General features: G+C 56.6%; 2 protein-coding genes across 2 annotated transcripts; both read right to left on the reverse strand.

Moving 5' to 3' along the window:
- Positions 1-7338: 7338 nt before the first annotated feature.
- On the reverse strand, positions 7339-14037 carry LOC308268885 (testisin-like; the record flags this gene model as incomplete). Its single annotated transcript, XM_080703988.1, has 5 exons — positions 7339-7578; positions 7824-7978; positions 11946-12229; positions 13300-13877; positions 13927-14037. 5 exons carry the CDS (start codon positions 14035-14037, stop codon positions 7339-7341), a joined length of 1368 nt encoding a protein of 455 aa, XP_080560114.1.
- Positions 14038-16117: 2080 nt separating this feature from the next.
- LOC308268886 (serine protease 33-like) lies at positions 16118-21378 on the reverse strand (the record flags this gene model as incomplete). Its single annotated transcript, XM_080703989.1, has 6 exons — positions 16118-16384; positions 18209-18372; positions 19618-19895; positions 20889-21051; positions 21114-21131; positions 21264-21378. 6 exons carry the CDS (start codon positions 21376-21378, stop codon positions 16118-16120), a joined length of 1005 nt encoding a protein of 334 aa, XP_080560115.1.
- Positions 21379-21483: the final 105 nt, after the last annotated feature.

Below are 21483 nucleotides of genomic sequence, written 5' to 3' on the forward strand. Positions count from 1 at the left end.
TACCTCCAAACTACACCCCAGCCCTGTTTTGTATTTTTCATTTTGAAACAGGTCCTCACTAAGTAGCTGAGGCTGGTCACAAACCTGTGATCCTCCTGCCTCAGCCTCCCAAGTACTGGGACTGTGTGTGTGCACCACCGCACCAGGCTGAGGGAGGGTTCATGATGAACTCACTGGGGCGCAGGATCCAGGGCGGAAATTCCCATAATTTGATAAAAACATATGAATCTGCAGATTGAAGAAGTTAAACTCCAAGCAGGACAAAGAGATCTGCTCTTAGACCCACTGTAATTAAACCAGCAACAGAAAAAGAAAAACACACTGTAAATAGCCAGAAAGAAGCAAATCTTCACATACAAGGGATCTTCAAAAACACTGGCCTCGCCGGGCGTGGTGCGCACGCTTGTCATCCCCACGCCTGGGAGGCGGAGACAGGAGGAGCGCGCAGGTTCGAAGCCAGCCGCGCTCGCTTAAGAGACCCTGTTTCCAAATAAAAATATAAAATAGGTCTGGGAGTGTAGCCTGGAGTTAGAAGGGCTTCCAGGAACCCCAGTACCACCAAAATAAATAAATAAAATAAATAAATAAATAAATAAAATAAAAAATAAGATAGTAAAAAAAATCTTGTATACGAATATTCATAGCTCCTCTATTCGTAATACTCAAACAGTAGAAACAACCCAAGTATCGTCAGTGGACGACTGAATAAACAAACTGGGCAAGCCAGGAGAAGTGGCGCACGCCTGTGATCCAGCATTTGGGAGGCTGAAGCCTCAGCTACTTAGCGAGGCCCTCTGCAACTCAGTGAGACCCTACTTCAAAATAAAGAATAAAAAATGGGGCTGGGGGGTTGTAGCTCCGAGGTTAAATGCTCCTGGGTTCCATCCCCAGTACTGAAAAACAAACTGGGCTGGGGGTGTAGCTCGGAGGTAGAATGCCCTGGGTTCAATCCCTAGTCCTGTCAAATTAAATAAATAAATAAATAAATAAATAAATAAATAAATAAATAAAATGTCTCCCAGAAGCTGGACATGGTGGTGTGCACCTGTAATCCCAATACTTGGAAGGCTGAGACAGCAGGATCACAGGTTTGAAGCCAGCCTCAGCAATTTAGGCTTTCAACAACTCAATGAGAACCTGTTTCCAAAATTTAAAAATTAGTAAAATTAGGGCTGGTGGCAAAACTCAGAGGCAGAATGCCCCTGGGTCCAATCTCCAGCACCATAAAAAAAAAAGTCCCCCTGATAAAATGTGGTCAAAAAGGCAGAAGTGTACCAAGATGAACCTGGCTGCCAGGGTAGGGTTCCTGGGGTCGGAGCCGGGGACCCTGCTCTTTAAGGCCAGCTGCTGCAGTGCTCCCACGCTTGTGCTCTCTCTGTCTGTCTCTCTGTCTGTCTCTCTGTCTCTGTCTCTGTCTGTCTCTCTGTCTGTCTCTCTGTCTCTGTCTCTGTCTGTCTCTCTGTCTCTCTGTCTCTCTCTGTCTCTCTCTCTTCCCCACCACGATGCCCTGAGGACCTGCAGCCCCGGCTCCCGCTTCCAAGCTGGTCTAATACACACTACAATCTCCTGAACTACTAAAAGCAAATAACCTTGTTCCCCTGAGTTTTCTGCGTCAGCTGTTTGAGCCAAGGCGGGGGAGTGCTGAGCGGGCTGCGGAGTCTCAGGGCCCCAGAGGCAGGGAGGGGCCGCTGCCCTGCCGTCCACCCCGCCCTCCAGCCTCACCCAGGCTCTCCTGGATCACCCCCCAGCCGGCCACCCAGCAGTCGGAGCGGTGCAGGAACATGACGGTGGAGGACAGGACGCAGACGGGCTGGATGTACTTGCTGTAGGTGACGGAGGAGGCCAGCCTCAGCAGGGCGATGTCCTGCGACCTCCCGCTGGCCGTGGGGCTCAGGATGATGTCCCGCACGCGGTACCGGTGGAGGTAGGCCCGCAGGCTCCAGGGCGAGGGTTTGAGGGAGAGCTCCCCGAGCTGCACCACCCACTGGGAAGCGTCAGGGTACCTGGGGAGGCAGGGGGGGCGGCCACGGAGCACCCAGGCCCGAGACCCTGGGGCCGCTATTACCCGCTGGCCCTGGGTGCCATCAGCGAGGCCCCGCTAACGGCGTGATGTCTCTGGAAAGGCAGAGCCCACACAGGCCACAACCAAAGTCCCTGCCCTGGCCCGTGGGGGAGCTGGAGGGTGGCCCTGGGGGCCTGTCCCTCTCAGAGTTATTCTAAGGTCAGGAGAATGGCGCCATGTCCTCCAGGTGGACCCCTGAGCATCCTGAATAGATCAAGCAGATGTGGGGTCCGTGTGGGGCTCTCTGAAGGGTAGACTCAGACAGCTGTGTAAGCCAGGCATGGGGGGCACCCTCTAATCCCAGTACTTGGGAGGCTGAGACAGGAGGATCACAGGTTCAAGGCCAGCCTCAGCAACTTAGTGAGGCCCTCTGCAACTTACTCAGACTCTTTCAAAAAAATTAATAAATAAAGCCATGTATCCTGGCTCATAATTGTAATCTCAGGATCTGGGAGGCTGAGGCGGGAGGATTGAAGGTTAGTGGCCAGCCTCAGAAACTTAGTGAGGCCCTGTTTCAAATTAAAAAAATAAAATAGGGCTGAGAGTGTGGTTCAGAGGTAGAATGTCTCTAAATTTTATCCCCAGCACCACACCAAAAAATAAAATATAAAATGGAGCTAGGCGTGTAAGATGTAATAGAGTGGAAGGCGTGCGTGCCAGCCGAGAGGAAGCACGCGTGCCCAGGGGCGGGCAGGCTCACCTTCGGAAGCAGTGCGCGGCGCTGAGCACCCAGCGGCGGCCCAGCAGGCTGCCCGCGCACTCCCGGACCTTGGGCAGCTGCACCAGGGCCTGCCAGGGCCAGCGCCCGCGCCGCGACTCCGCGCCGCCCACTATCCGGCTGTGGATGTGCCGCAGGCCGCAGGGCTCTGGAGGACAGATGGACGGACGGGTGGTGAGCGGGACGGACGGCGGGCAGTGGTGAGCGGACAGACGGACGGACACGAGGTGCGCGGACAGACGGACGGACACGAGGTGCGCGGACAGATGGACAGATGGACGGACGGACAGTGGTGAGCGGACGGACGGACAGACAGTGGTGAGCGGGACGGACGACGGGCAGTGGTGAGCGGACAGACGGACGGACGGACAGTGGTGAGCGGACAGACGGACAGATGGACGGACATGAGGTGCGCGGACGGACGGACGGACACGAGGTGCGCGGACAGACGGACAGATGGACAGACGGGCGGACACGAGGTGTGCGGACAGACGGACGGACACGAGGTGTGCGGACAGACGGACAGATGGACGGACACAAGGTTTGCGGACGGACGGACGGACGGACGGACACGAGGCGCGGACAGACGGACGGACGGACACGAGGTTTGCGGACGGACGGACGGACGGACACGAGGCGCGCACAGACGGACGGATGGACACGAGGTTTGCGGACGGACGGACGGACACGAGGCGCGCACAGACGGACGGACGGACACGAGGCGCGCACAGACGGACGGACGGACACGAGGTTTGCGGACGGACGGACGGACACGAGGTGCGCACAGACGGACAGACGGACGGCGGCCGCCGCGCTCACTCTGCAGCAGCAGCGTGTTCCTGGGGCCCGGCGGGGGAGCACAAGATGGGGCGCCCGTCCCGGCCCCCCACGCCCGCGGCGGGCACGCTGGGCGGCGCCGGGGCTCCTGGCCGAGCTCGGGCTCCGGCGGCGCCTCTGCGGAGACGGACACGCGGGGGCCCCGAGTCTCCTCGGCCCGCAGCCCCGCGGCCCCGGCGCCCGGCCCACCCGTGTCCTCGGGGCCCGCCGGCCGCGGCGCCCGCAGCAGCAGCAGCAGCAGCAGCAGCAGCAGCCGCGGCCCTGGCCACCCGCCCATGGCCCTTCCCAGCCCGCCGCCGCGGCTCCGGCCCGGGCGCCCCCTGCGGGAGACGCCGGCGGGGCGCCCTGCCACCTCCTGCGGCCCGGGGCCCAGGCCCAGCGGCCCCAGCTCCTTGGCCGGCACCACCCTTCTCCCCTGCACGGGCTCCTGGCTGCGGCCCTGCCTTCCTCCCCACCCTCCCCTCCCCAGGCCTGAGGGCCAGGGCCCAGGAAAGCCCTTGGCAGGCCTGGCGGGCAGGCTTGGACCCCTCTATTTAGGGTCTCACTGAGTTGTGGAGGGCCTCACTAAGCAGCTGAAGCTGGCCAAGAACCTGTGATCATCGTGTCTCAGCCTCCCAAGTACTGGGATTACAAGCTTGCCCAACCACGCCGGGCTTCTAGCCCCCCCCCCCCTTTTATTTAAAATTTTTTGGTCCTGGGGATGGAACCCAGGGGCATTCTACCTCTGAGCTCCACCCCCAGCCCTATTTTATTATTCCTTATTTTCGAAACAGGGTCAGTGGGTTTCAGAGGGCCTCACTAGGTAGCTGAGGCTGTCTGTATCAGCCTCCCAAATGCTTTAGCCCTTCTTTTTTCTGTATTATTGGGATGGAACCCAAGGGCATCCCACCTCTGAGCTACACCCCAGCCCTATTTTATTGTTTATCTTGAAAAAGGGTCTCACTAAGTTTTGGAGGGCCTTGAGTTGCTGAAGCTGGCCACAATCCTGTGATCCTCCTGTCTCAGCTTCCCAAGTACTGGGATAACAAGCGTGCACCACCATGCCCAGTTCCTAGCCACCTTATTTAAAAAATACTTCTTACTTTGAAACAGGATCTTACTAAGTTGTTAAGGGTCTTGCTCAGTTGTTGAGGCTGGACTCACACCTGCAGTCCTCCTGTCTCAGTGTCCTGCTGCTGTGATTACAGGTGTGCACCATTCCACTCATACCCCTTGGAAAATTCCAGGAGCTATTTGCAAGTGGCAAATAAGAATTAGCAGGAGCCGGGCGTGGTGGCGGACGCTTGTGATCCCAGCATTTGGGAGGCTGAGACAGGAGGATCATGGTTTGCGGACAGCCTCAGCTACTTAGTGAGGCCCTCTGCAACTCAGTGAGACCCTTTTCAAAATAAAAAATATGACTGGGGGTGTATCTCAGAGGTAGAATGCCCCTGGCCTCAGTCCGCAGTACCAAACAAACAAACAAAAAACAAAAGATGTAATCCTAGTACTTGAGAGACCGTGACTGGAGGATTGCAGGCTCAAGGACAGACTCAGCAATATTGTGAGGCTCTCAGGAACCTAGTGAGACCCTGTTTTCAAATAAGAAACAAAATTGGTCTGCGGATGTAGTTGGGAGGTAGAATGTCTCTGGGTTCAATTCCCAGTAAAACACACACACACACACACACACACACACACACACACACACACACACAGAGTTGGTAGTGTAACTTGGAGGTAGAATGCCCCTGGCTTCAATCCCAGTACTACAATAAATAAATAAGACAAAGCGCTGTAGGTGTAGCTCAGTGGTAGAATGCCCATGGGTTTAATCCCCAGTTCAGGGCCCCCCCTCCTGCCCCCCAGCCAAAGCAATGGACCTGGAGGGTTCTTCCTTTTTCGTCTTCCCCTGGCCTAATGGCTTACACCACTCCAGGGCTCTCAGGTGGGGTTGGGATGTAATAGGGGTCCAGGCCCCGGTGCTGGAGGCCTCCTTACGGCTGGGTCAGGTCTGGGCGCGTGACCCGGAGCCACACAAGACCCCATCCCGGCTAGTCCTGGCAGGCGAGGCCGCTTTGCAGCTGGCAAGAAACGTCAGAAAACAGGGAGTGGGGGCGAGTGCCCGCCGGGTCTGGAGGCAGCCCTAAATTCCTGTATCCTCCGGAGCCCAGGGGGCCCGGGGCCCCTGCGCACAGCCCCCCTGAGGTTGCTTGCCCGAGAAGAGGGTGTGCTGGGCAGGGAGGCTGCCAGGCTGGGGCCAAAGACACGGCCCTGGTGCCGTGACTCAGTTTCTCCCCTCAGCCTCTGACTCCAAGAGGGCGTGGGGCAGCCTCGGCCCACCTGGCCCCAGCCGCGCCTCCTGCTGAGGGCAGAGGGCTGGAGGGCGCCCCCTCGGGTCCGCTTCCTCCCCGCCTTGGGGCAGCGGGCGCCAGCCCCACCGGACTCCAGCCCGCGGAGCCAAAGCCGCCTCCAGCCTCCAAGCCCAGGGCTGCGGCCACCCGGCTGGGAAGACGACAGACACTGGCAGGGAGGGATAAAAAGGGTGTGCGGGGCAGGAGGACAGGGTCCAGCGGGGGAGCAGGCCGGGCAGGGGCGACACCTAGCGGGAGAGAGTGGCATCTGCAATGGCCAGGCAGGGAGGGGACGCTTGACCGCGGGCAGAGGCCAGGGTCCGCCCCGCAGGGGCGCGCAGTACTGGGGCGGGGCGCAAGGGGGCACTAGCTGCCGGCAGAACTTGTCCCAAAGGGTTTTGTAGTCTGCAGAGCGATATGCGAGAGAGAGGACGTCCACAGTTCAGGAAGCCCAGTGCATCCTCTGCTGCTACCGGGCCCCCAGGCCTGCGAGCAGAGCCCCTTGCCGCCTTCCTCCCTGGCTCACGGGGTCGCGCGTTTCCCACCGAGGAGGCTGGGGTGGCACAGGAGGGGCGTTTCCAGCCTCCCCGCTCACAGCAAGACACACTCTGCTTCAGTAGTTTGGAGCCCCAGGAGGACGTGGCCCTTGGCCATGCTGAGCTGGAGCCCCGAGGGGGCGGGCGGGCTGGCTGTGGTCCACTGCCCACCCCGCCACCTTATGGTGCTGCCGCGAGGCACCCACAGCCTCACCTGGGCTCAGCTCCAGCTCGGAAGGCTCCCACACCCCCGCGACCCCCTGCACCCATAGGGGGCAGGAGAGAATGCCCAGCGCTGCTCCCCGACCCCAGAGGGCCAAGCCGGGGGCCCTGCGGGGCTGTGTTATTTGCCACGATGATCATCCCATTCACGAGACTCCGCCTTTGCCTGCCTCAGTTTCCCCACTCTCTCGCCTGCGCTTCTGGGGGTCACCTCCCAAATTAACCTCCTGAGTGAAGTCCTGGCCCTCTCTTGGTTTGGGGGACCATGGTAAGACCTGGAACATCAGGCCCGTGTGTGATGGACACCTGGGATGTTCCCCAGCACCTGGGCTCCCAGATACCAGGAGCTCCTAGTCGGTCCATGAATTCTGATCGACCAGCCGGAGGGGCTTCTGCCGTTCGCAACTACAACTTGGCTGAAGCAGATGGTAGAGAGTTTTCGGAGTTAGGGATGAGTGTTGTGCCGGGCTGGGCGTGGGTGAACGGAAGGGGCCGTGCGGAAAGTGCGGGAAGCCACCGCGGGGCCAGGAAAGCTCTGCAGAGCTCCACTGGCAGCCTTTATTAGTGAGCAGGACAGAGAGGACCAGAGCTTGACTCGGAAGATGGCCCAACCCTCAAGGGCCGGGGGACTCAGGCAGGCCCCAGGAGCCGGGGGGCCCAGGGCAGAGCAAGGAGCAGCAGTTGCGGGGAAGAGCCCGGCCTGGGCGCGCCATTGCGGGCCATCACCTTCCGGATCCAGTTGTAGTGCTGACTGACGTTGGTGTAGACGCCAGGCCGGTTGGGCCGGCCACAGCCCACGCCCCAGCTCACGATTCCAATCTGATACCAGAGCCCTTCCATCTCACAGGCCAGGGGTCCGCCTGAGTCCCCCTGGGGAGCAGCGTGGGTGAGCCCAGCCTGGGCGGGGCGGGTGGGGTGGCAGGGGGCGGGGAGAACGGGGTGGCCGGTGTGGATCCCACTCCTCCCCTTGCCTCAGTTTCTACATCTGCAAAGTGGGGGACAGTCTCCCTGCCGGGGCTAGCATAAGACCAAGGACGACAATCTGCCGTCGGGCGTGGGGATGGGAGAGATGGGTGCAGGGGCCCGCCACCGCGGTGGGGTGGGGCGGCACTCACGAAGCAGGAGTCCTGGCCACCCGCAGCCTCGCCGGCGCAAACCATGTCTCCCCAGATGTCTAAGCGGAAGTCCGACTTGTGGAACAGGTGGTTGCACATGGTGGTGTTGATGATGGAGACCTGGACCTCCTGCAGAGTGTAGGGGTACGGCAGATCTGTGGGGCACAAACAGGCAGCTGGAGCCTCCTCTCTGTGGAGGGGCAACACCGGCTGTGGGGTGTGGGTGTCCCCGGGGCACCCACAGTGCCTGGGGCATCTCTCTGGGTGGGTTCAATCAACAGTGTCACAGCTGGGGGGTAGCCCCTTGGTAGAGGGCTCCCCGGGGGTGGGCCAAGCTCTGGGTTCTATGCCCGGCACCTTTAAACAATATCAGTATCACAGAGGGGCCAAGCACATGAGCACCAAGCCCTCAGCGCCTTCCCGAGACTCAGTTTCCCTGTATGTAGATAGACGCACCTGAAATCCCTGCCTGAGGCAGTGGTGGAGACACCCCTCAGCCAAAACGCGAATCAAAGGAGGAGGTTCTGTGATGAACGCAGTCCTGCTGGCGCTCAGGACAGCCCATTCAGTGCCCTCGGAGTGCTTTTTTTTCTTTTCTTTTTTTCTTTTGCGATAGTGGGGGTTGTGGAACCCAGGGTCATTCTACTTCTGAGCTACACCCCCAGCCTTCTTATTCTTAATTTTGTTTTGTTTTGTTTTGGTGGTACTGGGGGTGGAACCCAGAGGCTTTCTACCTCCGGGTTATACTCCCAGACCCATTTTATATTTTATTTGGAAACAGAGTCTAAGTTGCTGAGAGCCTCACTAAGTAGCTGAGGCTGGCTTCGAACCTGCGCGATCCTCCTGTCTCAGCCTCCTAAGTGCTGGGATTACAAGCGTGCGCCACCATGCCTGGCTTCTTATTCTTAATTTTGAAACAGGGTTTTACTAAGTTGCAGAGGGCCTAAGTAGCTGAGGCTGGCCATAACCCTGCGATCCTCCTGCCTCGGCCTCCCAAGTACATGGATTACAAGTGTGCACCACCAACCCAGCTTTGTGTGTGTGTGTGTGTGTGTGTGTGTGTGTGTGTGTGTGTGTGTGTGTGGTACTGGGCATTGAACCTAGGGCCACTCCTTGGTTCGAGATACACATCCACACATCCAGCCCTATTTTGTTTTTTATTGGGAACAGGGTTTCATTAAGTTGACTAGCGTCTCACTGAGTTGCTGAGGCTGGCCTCAACCTGTTATCCTGTCTCAGCCTCCCAAGTACTGTGATTACAGGTGTGTATCACCACAACTGACTCCTAAACCCCCTTTTAAATTAATTAATTATTTATTCATATTTGTAGGTCTGGGAATGGAATCCCATTTGACCTCTGAGCTACACCCCCAGCTTTATTTTTATTCTTTATTTTGAAGGTCTCACTAAATTGTGGAGGGCCTCACTAAGTAGCTGAGGCTGTCTGCGAACCACGATCCTCTGGTCTCAGCCTCCTGAATGCTGGAATTACAAGCGTAAGTCACCATGCTCGGTTTAAGCACCCCCCCCCCAATTTTTTTTTTTTTAATTTGGAAAACAGGGTCTCTTAAGCCAGCGCGGCTGGCTTCGAACCTGCGTGATCCTCCTGTCTCCTCCTCCCAAGCCCGTGGATTACAAGCTGCGCCACCACGCCCGGCAAGCCCCCCACCCACCTTTAAAAATTTTTTTTTAGCCAGGCATGGTGGCGCACGCTTGTAATCTCAGCATTGGGGAGGCTGAGACCAGAGGATCGGAGTTTGCGGACAGCCTCAGCTACTTAGGCCCTTTGCAACTCAGTGAGACCCAGTTTCAAAATAAAAAATAAAACATAGGGCTCGGGGTATAGCTTGGAGGTCGAATGTCCCTGGGTTCCATCCTCAGACACACACACAAAAAAAAACCCACAAAAATTGTTTGCTTTTTTTGAAACAGGATCTTGCTAGGTTCTGAGTGTCTCACTAAACTGCTGAGGCTAGCCTTGAACCTGTGCTCTTCCTATTTTAGCCTCCCAAGTACTGGGATTACAGGCATGTGCCACCATGTCCAGCTAATTTTTCAGGGGCATATACTGAAGATTGAGTTCAGAAGCATTCTACCTCTACCTCTAAGCTATACCCACAGCCTCTTTTATTTTTTATTTATTTAATTAATTAATTTATTTATTTATTTTATTTTATTTTATTTTTTGGTGGTACTGGTGTTCCTGGAAGCCCTTCTACCTCCGGGTTACACTCCCAGACCTATTTTATACTTTTTTATTTTTGGAAACAGGGTTTCTTAAGCCAGCGCGACTGGCTTCGAACCTGCACCATCCTCCTGTCTCTACCTCCTAAGTGCGGGGATTACAAGCGTGCGCCACCACGCCCGGCTTTTATTTTTTATTTTTTTTTTATTTTATTTTTTGGTGGTACTGGGGGTGAAACCCAGGGGCTTTCTACCTCCGGTCTATACTCCCAGACCTATTTCATATTTTATTTGGAAACAGGGTCTCACTAAGTTGCTGAGAACCTCACTAAGTAGCTGAGGCTGGCTTCGAACCTGTGTGATCCTCCTGTCTCAGCCTCCCAAGCGCGGGGATTACAAGCGTGCGCCACCATGCCCAGCTTATTTTTTTGTTTTGAAACAGGGTCTCAACTAAGTTACTGAGGCTGGCCTCAAACCTGTGATCCTACTATCTCAACCTCCCCAAATACTGGATTACAGGCATGTAAATTTTAGCTTTTTTCCCCCCATTTTCTTTTCTTTTTGGTACTGGGGATTGAACCCTGGGGTATTCCACCTCTGAGCTACATTCCTAGCCCTTTTTTAGATTTGTTTATTTTATTTTGGTACTGGGGATTAAACCCTAGGGGTGTTCTGCCTCCACGCTACACCCCCAGCCCTATTCTATTCTTTTTGTTTGTTTGTTTGTTTGTTTTGTGGTACTGATGGTGGAACCCAGGGGCTTTTCTACCTCTGGGCTATATTCCCAAACCTATTTTTATACTTTGTTTGGTAACAGGGTCTCACTAAATTGCTGAGAGCCTAAGTAACAGAGGCTGGTTTCAAACCTGTGTGATCCTCCTGTCTCAGCCTCCTAAGTGTGGGGATTATTATTATTATTATTATTATTATTATTATTATTATTTTTGCGGGTTTGGGGATGGACTTTATTTTGAAACCGGGTCTCACCTAGTTGCAGAGAGCCTAAGTATCTGAGGCTGTCCGCAAACCGCAATCCTCTGGTCTCAGCCTCCCAAATGCTGGGATTACAAGCATGCGCCACCACGTCCGGTTTAAGTGTGGGGATTATAAGTGTGCCCACCATGCCTGGCTTCCTATTCTATTCTTTATTTTTATGTTTAGAAACAGGGTCTCACGGCCAGGAGTGGTGGCGCACGCTCTTAATTCCCGTGCTTGGGAGGTGGAGACAGGAGGATTGCACAGGTTTGAAGCCAGCCGCGCTGACTTAAGAGACCCTGTTTCCAAATAAAATATAAAATAGGTCTGGGAGTGTAGCCCGGAGGTAGAAGGGTTTCCAGGAACCCCAGTACCACCAAAAATACCAAAACCAAAAAAACAAAACAAAAACAAAACAAAAAAGAGAGAAAGAAGGAAGGAAGGAAGGAAAGAAAGAAAGAAAGAAAGAGAGGAAAGAAAGAAAGAAGGAAATAAAGAAAGAGGGTCTCACTAAGTTGTAGAGAGCCTGGCTAAATTGTTGAGGCTGATTGCAAACCTGCAATCCTCCTGTCTCAGCCTCCCAAGAAACCGGGATTATAGGCAAGCACCACCACACCTGCTCAGTTTGGGAGTTTTGAGAAAGGGCCAGCTCTCCTGCACAGGCAGCAGAACGGATGGCTGGGAAGGCACTGAGGGCCCAGAGAAAAGCCGTTAGTGACGTTAGTGACGGGGGCTGAGGGGTGGGATGACGGTGCACGATAGAGGGGATACTGAGGCCCTGCAGGCCTGGCCCAGCGCTCGCCAGTCCCGCCTGCTTCTGGCCTGAGCTTCTGCGAGGGAAGGGACCTGAGCCCTGCAGGCGAAGCCAGAGGAGGATGCTGAGCCCGGGCAGAGGGGCTGGGGCTGCTGGGCCCGGTGTGGCTGGTGGGGGCAGGAAGCCCGCCCCGCTGTCCCCGGACTCACACTCATCCTCCTGGATGTCCCCCCAGCCGGTCACCCAGCAGTCGGTCCTGTTCTCAAAGTGGCGCGTGGAGGGCAGAATGCAGATGGGCTGGATGTAGTTTGAGTAGCTGACGGATGAGGACAGCCTCAGCAAGGCGATGTCAAAGGGGGCCGGCCCTATGTACTTGGGGTTCAGAAATATATTATCCACTTGGAAACGGTTGAAGTAGGCATTCAGGTTCCAGATGGATGGCACGGCGCTCAGCTCGCCAAACTGGACGGTCCAGGGATGGGACTGAAGGGAACTGGCGGGGAGGGGCAGGGAGAGAGCAGTCAGGACCCTGGGGAGGGAGGGAGGACCGCGCGTCCCCACCCACGGCGGCTATGGGGCTGCTACTCTCCAATCCTGGGTGCCACCAGCAAATCCCCCCCCCCTTTTTTTTTAGCTATACCCCCGGCTCTATGTTTTTATTCTTTATTTTTTTACTGAGTTGCAAAGGGTCTCACTAAGTAGCTGGAGGTGGACTCAAACTGCGATCCTCCTGCCTCAGCCCCTAATGCTGGGATTACAAGCGTGGCCACCAGGCTGGGCTTAGCCGGCCCCTCTTATGTGCTGAAGGGCCCTGTAGGAACTGCAGAGCCCAGACAGGCCACAGCCAAAGTCCCGGGCACTTTGACGGAGGGGCTGGAGGGTGACTCCCCCCAGGTCTCACTAAAATAGCTGAGGCTGGTCTCCAAGCTGGGGTCCTCTTATCTCAGCTTCCCAAGTACTGCAATTACAAGCAGACAAGCCCACCCCAGGCTCTTCCAGAGCTAGTCTACACATGAAAACCCCTGGGTAGTCCATAAAGAGATGCCGGGAGAGAGTGGGGTGCTGGGCAGGGTGGAGTGAAACAGCTATGCCGGAGTGGCCTCCACCGCCGGAGGCCAGCCCCGGCCTCTCCCCAGCCAGGTCCTCCACACTGCTGGGACACATCTGCTGGTAGGTAGCCCCAGAAGTTTGTTTGTTTTGCCGTACTGGGGATTGAATCCAGGGGCATTCTACCTCCGAGCTACACCCCCAGGCCGACTTTTTTTATTCTTTATTTTGAAACAGGTTTTCACTGAGCAGCTGAGGCTGTCTGCAAACCTCGATCCTCCTGTCTCAGCCTCCCGAATGCGGGGATTACACGCGTGCACCGCCTCGCCCGGCCTGTATTTTTTTAAGCAGGGTCTCACTAAGTAGTCCTGAGAGCCTAAATTGCCGAGGCTGTCCTTGAACCTGCGATAAGCCTCCCAAGTCCTGGGATTACAAGTGTGCGCCACCGCGCTTAGCTTGAAAAAACTCAAAAAAAAAAAAAAAAAAAAGATGCCTGGCGTCGCGGGGAGAACTCACTCCTGGAAGCAGTGCGCGGCGGTGAGCACCCAGCGGCGGCTCAGCAGGCTGGCTCCGCAGTGGTGCGTGCCCCAGTAGCGCAGGCTGCCCTGCCACGGCCAGCGCCCGAGCTCCGCGTCCTGGCCGCCCACGATGCGCGACGGGATGGGCCGGTGGCCGCAGGGCCCTGCGACGGCGCGGCTCAGCGGGCGCGGGGGGGGGGTGCGGGGGTCGGGGGGGTCAGGGGGTGCGGGGAGGGGGCGGCGGGGACGCCCATGGAAGGGGCACCCATGGAGGGGGCGGCGGGGAGGGGGCGGCGGGGACGCCCATGGAAGGGGCACCCATGGAGGGGGCGGCGGGGAGGGGGCGGCGGGGACGCCCATGGAGGGGGCGGCCGGGACACCCATGGAGGGGGCGGCGGGGGCACCCGTGGAGGGGGCGTCGGGGGCACCCATGGAGGGGGCGGCCGGGACACCCATGGAGGGGGCGGCAGGGAGGGGGCGTGCGGTGGGGGCGCCCGGGGAGGGGGCGTGGGGGGCGTGCCGCGGGACCCTTACCCGACAGCAGGTCCACCTCCTCGGTGTGCGGCTCCGGCGTGGCTGCGGAGGCAGGCGGTGAGCTCGCGGCCCCACGCCCCGTCCCCGCCACCCCAGGGCGGCCCAGCTCACTGGTCTGCTGGGGGCCCCCCCACGCCGGGGGCGGCGGCGGCAGCAGCAGCAGCAGCAGCAGCAGAGGCGCCGTCCGACCCCCAGTGCCCATGGCTCCGCCTGCGGCCGGCGCCCCCTGGGCTCCTTCTGCAGCTCCAGGCCCGCGGCGCCCCCTGCGGGGAGGCCCAGGCTGGGCCCACCGCCCCGTCCTCCCAGCGTGGCCTCGGGGCCGGGGCCACTTGGGCCAGGGTCCTGCCCTTCAGCCAGCACACGCTCGTTTTTATTCCTCCTGGTACTTCGGGTTGAACCCAGGGGCCTCCTCCCTCCGAGCTAGACCCCCAGCCCTATTTATTTATTGGTTTATTTATTATTTATTTTGCATTGTACCTCTGAGCTACACCCCCAGCCCTACTTTTTATTTTTTATTTTGAAACAGGGTCTCACTGAATTACAAAGGACCTCACTAAGTAGCTGAGGCTGCCTGTAAACCGCATCCTCCTGTCTCAGCCTCCCCAATGCTGGAATTACAAGCGTGCGCCAACGAGCCCGGCTTTTATTTTTTATTTTGAAACAGGGTCTCACTGAGGTACAAAGGCCTCACTAAGTAGCTGAGGCTGTCCACAAACCACAGTCCTCCAGTCTCAGCCTCCCAAATGCTGGGATTACACTATTTTTTATTCTTTATTTTGAAACAGGGTCTCACTAAATTTCGGAAGGCCTCACTAGGTAGCTGAGCTGGCCAAGAACCAGGATCCTCCAATCCCAGCCTCCCAAGTACAGGTGTGCACCGCCATGCCCGGCTCTTGTTCTTTATTTTGAAACAGGATCTCACTAACTTGCGGAGGGCCTCACTAAGTAGCTGAGGTTGGCTGCAAACCTGCAATCTTCCTGTCTCAGCCTCCTAAGTACTGGGATTACAGTGTGTACTACCATGCCCGGCTTCTTCTTCTTCTTTTATTTTTTAATTTCTGTTTTTATTTTCATTTATTTATTTATTTATTTATTTATTTATTATTTTGTGGGTCTGGGGATGAACCCAGGGGCATTGGGCCTCCAAGCTATACCCCCTGCCCTATTTTTTATTCTTTTTAATTTGAAACAGGGCCTCACTAAATTGAAGAAGGCCTCACTAAGTAGCTGAGGCTGTCCGTGAACCGTGATCAACCGGCTCAGCCTCCAAATGCTGGAATTACAAGCGTGCGCCACGACGCCCGGCTTAAATACACATTATTTTTAAAAGGCTGCTGGGTGTGGTGGTGCACACTTGTAATCCCAGAAATTGGGAGGCTGAGACAGAAGGATTGCGGGTTCATAGCCAGCCTCAGCTACTTCAGTGAGGCCCTCTGCTACTTACCGAGACCCTGTTTCAAAATAAAGAATAAAAAATAAGGCTGGGGGCGCAGCTTGGAGGTAGAATGCCCCTGGGTTCAATCCCCAGACCCAGACCCGCAAAACAAAGTATATTTAACCAGGCATGGTGGAACAGGCTTGTAATCTCAGTACTTGGGAGGCTGAGACGGGAGGATTGCAGGTTCACGACCATCCTCAGCTACTTAGTGAGACTCTGTTGCTCTTTTATTTTTTATTTTTTAATTTTTTTTGTGGTACTGGGGATGGAACCCAGGGGCCTCCTACCTCCGGGCTACACTCACAGACCTATTTTATATTTTTTATTTGGAAACAGGGTCGCTTAAGCCAGCGGAGGCTGGCGTCGAACCTGCGCCATCCTCCTGTCTCCGCCTCCCAAGCACGGGGATTACAAGCGTGTGCCACCATGCCCGGCGCTTTTTTATTTTTATAAAATAAGATTTTAAATAAAATTTAAATAAAATCTGGGCGTGGTGGCCCATGTTTGTCCCAGCATTCGGGAGGCTGAGACAGGAGGATCACGGTTCACAGACAGCCTCAGCTGTTTAGTGATGCCCTTTGCAACTCACTGAGACCCTGTTTCAAAATAAAGAGTAAAAAATATGGCTGGGGGTGGGTGTAACTTTAAGATAGAATGCCCCTGGATTCCATCCTCAGTACCGCAAAAAAAAATTAAATTAAATTAAATTTTTATTCCCCAGAGCCCCAGAAACTGCTGAGAGGGACATGCTGCGAGGTGGCTTGCCCTGGAGTGGGAGGGGTCCTGGCAGGGAGCAGGGAGCAGGCAGGAGCTGGGGTGCAGGGGCTGGATGATGGGGTGCCTGTTAGGCAAGTCCCAGGGAGACCGGGGTTCCGCTCATGGGAGCCAGGAGCAGCCCAAGGACAGAGACCAAGACGCCCGCGAGCCCGGGAGAGCATCTTCCGTCGGCGCCCGAGTTGCTGATGGTGCTGACGATCCAGGAGGCGTAGACGCTGACGTTCATGTAAACACCTGGCCTCTTGGGGAGGGCACACTCGGCCCCCCAGCTCACCACCCCTGCCTGGGCCCAGACGTCCCCAATGTCGCAGACCAGGGGCCCTCCGGAATCACCCTGGAGAAAGAAGGGCTTCGGAGGTGAAGGGGCTGCCCGAGGTGAGGAATCGAGCTCCCTCACCGGCCTCCCCTCAGCCATCTCCTGCCGGGGCCTAGGAGGGGAGGATCTATGTATTGGAAGTTTCTGGAAGGTGGTGGGGATGGCTGGTCTGGGCACTGGAGAGGGGTGAAATCCCTGGCAGATAGAACGAGTAATGCGGACCATCTATTCTCAAATTTTAAACTACAGAGCTGGATATGGTGGCACACGCTTGTAATCCCGGTGCTTGGGAGGCAGAGACAGGCGGATCGCGCTGGTTTGGAGCCAGCCTCGCTGGCTTAAGAGACCCTGTTTCCAAATAAAAATATAAAATAGGTCTGGGAGTGTAGCCCAGAGGTAGAAGGGTTTCCAGGAACCCCAGTACCACCAAAAATAAAAAAATAAAAATAGCGCGGAGGTAGAATGCCTCTGATGGGACTCAGAGCAGTGCTTGCGTTGCTAATATTATTGCTTGCTTTTTTAAAAATATCTTTTCTGGAAGATCATGGAGCAGAGAAAGAGGATCAGAGGGAGAGAGGAGGGACTGAGAAATTTAATTGACAAAGTTATATAATGCATGTTCACGAATATGTGACATGAATCCCACTATTACATATAATTATAATCCACCCATAGCCGGGCGTGGTGGTGCACGCTTGTAATCCCTGCGCTTGGGAGGCTGAGACAGGAGGATCGCACAGGTTCGAAGCCAGCCTCAGCTACTTAGTGAGGCTCTCAGCAACTTAGTGAGACCCTGTTTCCAAATAAAATATAAAAAAGGTCTGGGAGTATAGCCCGGAGGTAGAAAGCTTCTGGGTTCCACCCCCAGTACCACCAAAAAAAAAAAAAAATTATAATCCACCCATAAAATTAATTGAAACTGAGTAAAATATCCCTACTTCCAGGTAAAGCAAGAGAGGGGGGTTGGCAGTCAGGGTTGGTGTGAGAGCGGAGGAAGAGAAGCAGCTTAGAGCGACTTTCGCTGCATGAACATAAGGCTAAAGGCTTGGGGTGTTATTTTGAGGGGGAAAGGGGAAAATTCCGGCCCCACAGGAAAAGCTCTCAGAATAGAGATCAGAACCAGGAATATGGCAGGTTCTGATGTGTGTGTGCGTGCACGGTGTAGGGATGGAACCCAGGACCTGGGTTCACTAGGCAAGCGCTAACCACCCAGCTGCACTCCCAGCCCCCACCATTATTTATATATTATGATATTTGAAAGGAGGGAGGGCTGGGCATGGTAGTGCATTCCTGTGATACCTGAGAGGCTGAGAGAAGAATTTCAGGTTCGTGGCCAGCCTCAGTAGTTTAGTGAGGCCCTCAGCAACTTAGCGAGACTCTTTTTCTGTTTGTTTGTTTCAGTACTGGCAATTTAACCCAGAGGCCCTCTACCTCCTAGCTATCCTCCTGGTCCTATTTTTTTTTTTTTTTTTTTTTTGTGGTACTGGGGGTGGAACCCAGGGGCTTTCTACCTCCGGGCTATACTCCCAGACCTATTTTATATTTTATTTGGAAACAGGGTCTCACTAAGTTGCCGAGAGCCTCACTCAGTAGCTGAGGCTGGCTTCGAACCCGTGCGATCCTCCTGTCTCAGCCTCCCGAGCGCGGGGATTACAAGCGTGCGCCACCACGCCCACTATTTTTTTATTCTTTATTTTAAAACAGGGCCTCACTAAGTAGTTGAGGCTGGCCTCAAATCTGTGATCCTCCCCTGTATTGAAAAACAGAAACCAAGATGTTGTCCTCTGTCCTGGGAGGCGGCTGGGCGGCCGGGAGGGACGGCTGGCCAGGCGGCTTCCTCACCTGGCAGGCGTCCTTCTGGCCCTCCTCGAAGCCAGCACACAGCATGTCGTCCAGGATGGCGGGCTCCTGGCTGGAGACGGAATTCTCATGGTAGTAGGCATCGCAGGTCTGGGCGTCAATGAGGGGCAAGCACAGCTCCTTCAGGGTGAAGGGCGGCTGCAGCGCTGGGGGGAGGACCGGCAGAGATCAGCGGGGATGGCGCGGCCTCACTCCCGGCTCCCACCCGGGCTATCTCACACGTCCGTAAAGTTGACTGGATGGACCGCGACAGGTGCCGTTTCTGCTTCCCAGAGCAGGGGTCTCATCTGCTGACACAAAGTCCTGCCGATGCCCCATGGGAGCCACTGATTCGTCACCAGCTAGTGACGCATCCCTTCTCCAGCTGCACACACGCATCAGGAGGCTTCGTGGGTCTCACCCTCGCAAGGGGCAGCGGGGTGGGACGGGGCAAGCGACCAAGTTGCGTCCACCCTGGGACCCTACTCTTCTCAGCTTCCCAGGTCTCAGGTCAAAAGGGATCTGGTAGGTGGAGGGTGGGTTGAACTGTGTGACCTCCAAATTTGTGTCTGCCCAGAACTTGGACTGTGACCTTATTTGGAAAAGGGGCTCTACAGATATGATCAGTGAGATGAGAGAGAGCATCGGCCGGGCGTGTGGCACACGCCTGGAATCCTGTACTTGGGAGGCTGGGACAGGAGGATCGCAGATTTGAGGCAAGCCTCAGCAAGTAGTGAGGCTCTCATCAACTTATCAAGACTCTTTCTAAATAAAAAGGGCTGGGGTATAGCTCAAAGGTAGAATGTCTCTGGGTTCAATCTCTAGTACGAGAGAGAGAGAGAGAGAGCGAAAGAGAGAGCGAACGAGAGAGAGGAAGAGAATGCCACAGATTTGGGTGAGAACATCTTGTCAGAGGCAGGAGAGGAGACACAGGGACACACATCAGGTGCGACGTCTTCACGCTGAGTAAGATGGAGGCAGAGTCGGGGCAGTGCAGCTGGAAGCCAAGGCGGGCCGACACCCACAGAGGCAGGGAGAGACCCGCGGGGACCCTCCCTTGAGCCTCAGTGGACCACAGCCAAAACTCAGGCTTCTGGCCCCAGAACTAGGACAGAAGACCTCCTTTGGGTTTGAAGCCACCCAGTAACTTGACCCTGCAGCACTCGGCAGGACCCTCCCTTCAACCCAGCAGGTCCTCGCTCCACCCAGCAAACAGCCAGGCAGCTCCTGCAGGCCCACGGGGACGGGCCGAGAACGGTGGGGCCCAGCTCGCATGCGTGCGGGAGCGGTGGGCTGCGGCGAGGTTACCTGCCAGGTTGTGCCAGGCTCCCCGGGGTAGCTGTCCCGATGAGCGTGGGCTCGGGACTCCCTGCCGAGTGACCCACCCCGCCACCATCTCTGAACATCCTTACGCTGATTGATTTCCACGTTGCCCCAGCCGGTGACCCAGCACCAGGTGCCAGGACCCAGGGGGTCTCCGGGTCTGGGGAGGCAGATGGGAAGGATGAGGTCGCTGAAGGTGACGGGAGAGGCCAGCTGTACCAGGGCGATGTCGGCTCTGTGGAGGTCCTCGGAGTAGCTGGGGTGCGTGATGCTCTGGGCCACGGCGCGCAGCTCCCCCGCCTCACCGGCGGCAGGGTAGGAGGAGATGGAGCCCAGCAGCACTTGGTAGTCAGATAGGGGGTGGTTCCTGGGGCGGAAGGTCAAGGGTCCTATAGGCTTTGCTCCCCATGAGGAGGGGAGACAATCGTGTGTGTGTGTGTGTGTGTGTGTGTGTGTGCGCGCGCGCGCGCACGCGTGCGTGTATATATATGCGTGTTACTGGGGAATGAACTCATGGACATCCTATCACTGAGCTATACCCCAGACCTTTTTTGTTTGTGGTGCTGGGGATGGAACCCAGAAGCTTTTCTATGTCTCGCCTATCCTCCCAGACTTATTTTCTATTTTATTTGGAAACAGGGTCTCACTAAGTTGCTGAGAGCCTCACTAAGTATCTGAAGCTGGCTTCGAACCTGCGCGATCCTCCTGTCTCAGCCTCCCCGATGCTGGGATTACAAGTGTGCCCACCACGCCCGGCTAGTGCTGGACTTCTCTGAAGGCTGAGCACACAGCAGCAGCACCAAGCATCCTCTGACGGTCACACTGAAGTTGACTGCCAGCCGAGCGTGCGGTGCACACCCGCAACCCACTGCTTTAGCGGCTGAGACAAGAGGATCACAGGTTCCAGGCCAGTTTCAGCAACTTAGCCGGGCCTTCAGCAACCTGAGAAGACCCTCTTTCAAAACAGGAACACACACACACACACACACACACACACACACACACACACGGTGACCACAACCCTGGGAGTCCCCTGTCACCTGGCAGCTGAGGAACAGAATGGCGGAAGTCAAGCCAGACATCCAAAGGCCCCCTGCCTGGCGGACAGTGTGGCCGAGACCTTGGATCAATGAGGGACATTCTGATGTAGAAGAAAGCTAAAGGTCGACAGGGACAGTCATTTCTGGGGCGTGGGGCCGCCACGCCACGTCCTGGGGAAGGACGTCTCCCAGTCCTTCCCCACCCTGACGCCAGGGCCAGCCAGGGACGGGGCCATCCTGAATGGCAAAGCAATCTGCCGAGAGAGAAAATGGGGGTGCTGGGAGGGCCCGGGAGGTCAGGGGCCCTGGGAGACACTCACTGGCTGAAGCAGTGGGCGGCAGTGAGCACCCAGTCCTCCGCGATCAAGGATCCCCCACATACGTGCTCGCCGGACACTCTCAGGCTGACCTGCCAAGGCCACTCTCCGGGCTGGGCGTCCTGCCCAGACACGATGCGGCCGGAGGCCCGCGGACGTCCACACACTGCCGAGAGTGGGCGGCCCGTCACCACGCGGCCCTCCCTCCCGAGGCCTCAGTGTCCTCACCACTCACAGCACGGGGACCTGGGGACGCACCGTGGGTGGTGAGAGCGGCTCCCTAACATCACCAAGGAGCGGGCGCAGGCACCTCCCATCCGGCCCCAGCCTGGGCCCCGGTCCTCCCGCAGCTCCTGCCCACCTCTCTATGTGTCCTACCTGAGTCCAGGTCGACGCTGGGGGAGAGGCTGGGCAGGGGAGAGGAGGGGTCCTCAGCGCCCAGAAGGGCTCCGGGGAGCAGGGCGAGCAGGATGTGAGCGAGGGCCTGCGCCATCATGCGGCCACACCCCACTGCCGTTTTGGGTTCAGAGTTCCCTGCCTCTCCAGGAAGGTGGGAGGCGATTGCCGCTCACCCTGGGCTCGCCCTGGGGTGCGGCTG

Source organism: Muscardinus avellanarius, assembly GCF_963383645.1.
Source record: "Muscardinus avellanarius genome assembly, chromosome: 10".
Taxonomy (NCBI): domain Eukaryota; kingdom Metazoa; phylum Chordata; class Mammalia; order Rodentia; family Gliridae; genus Muscardinus; species Muscardinus avellanarius.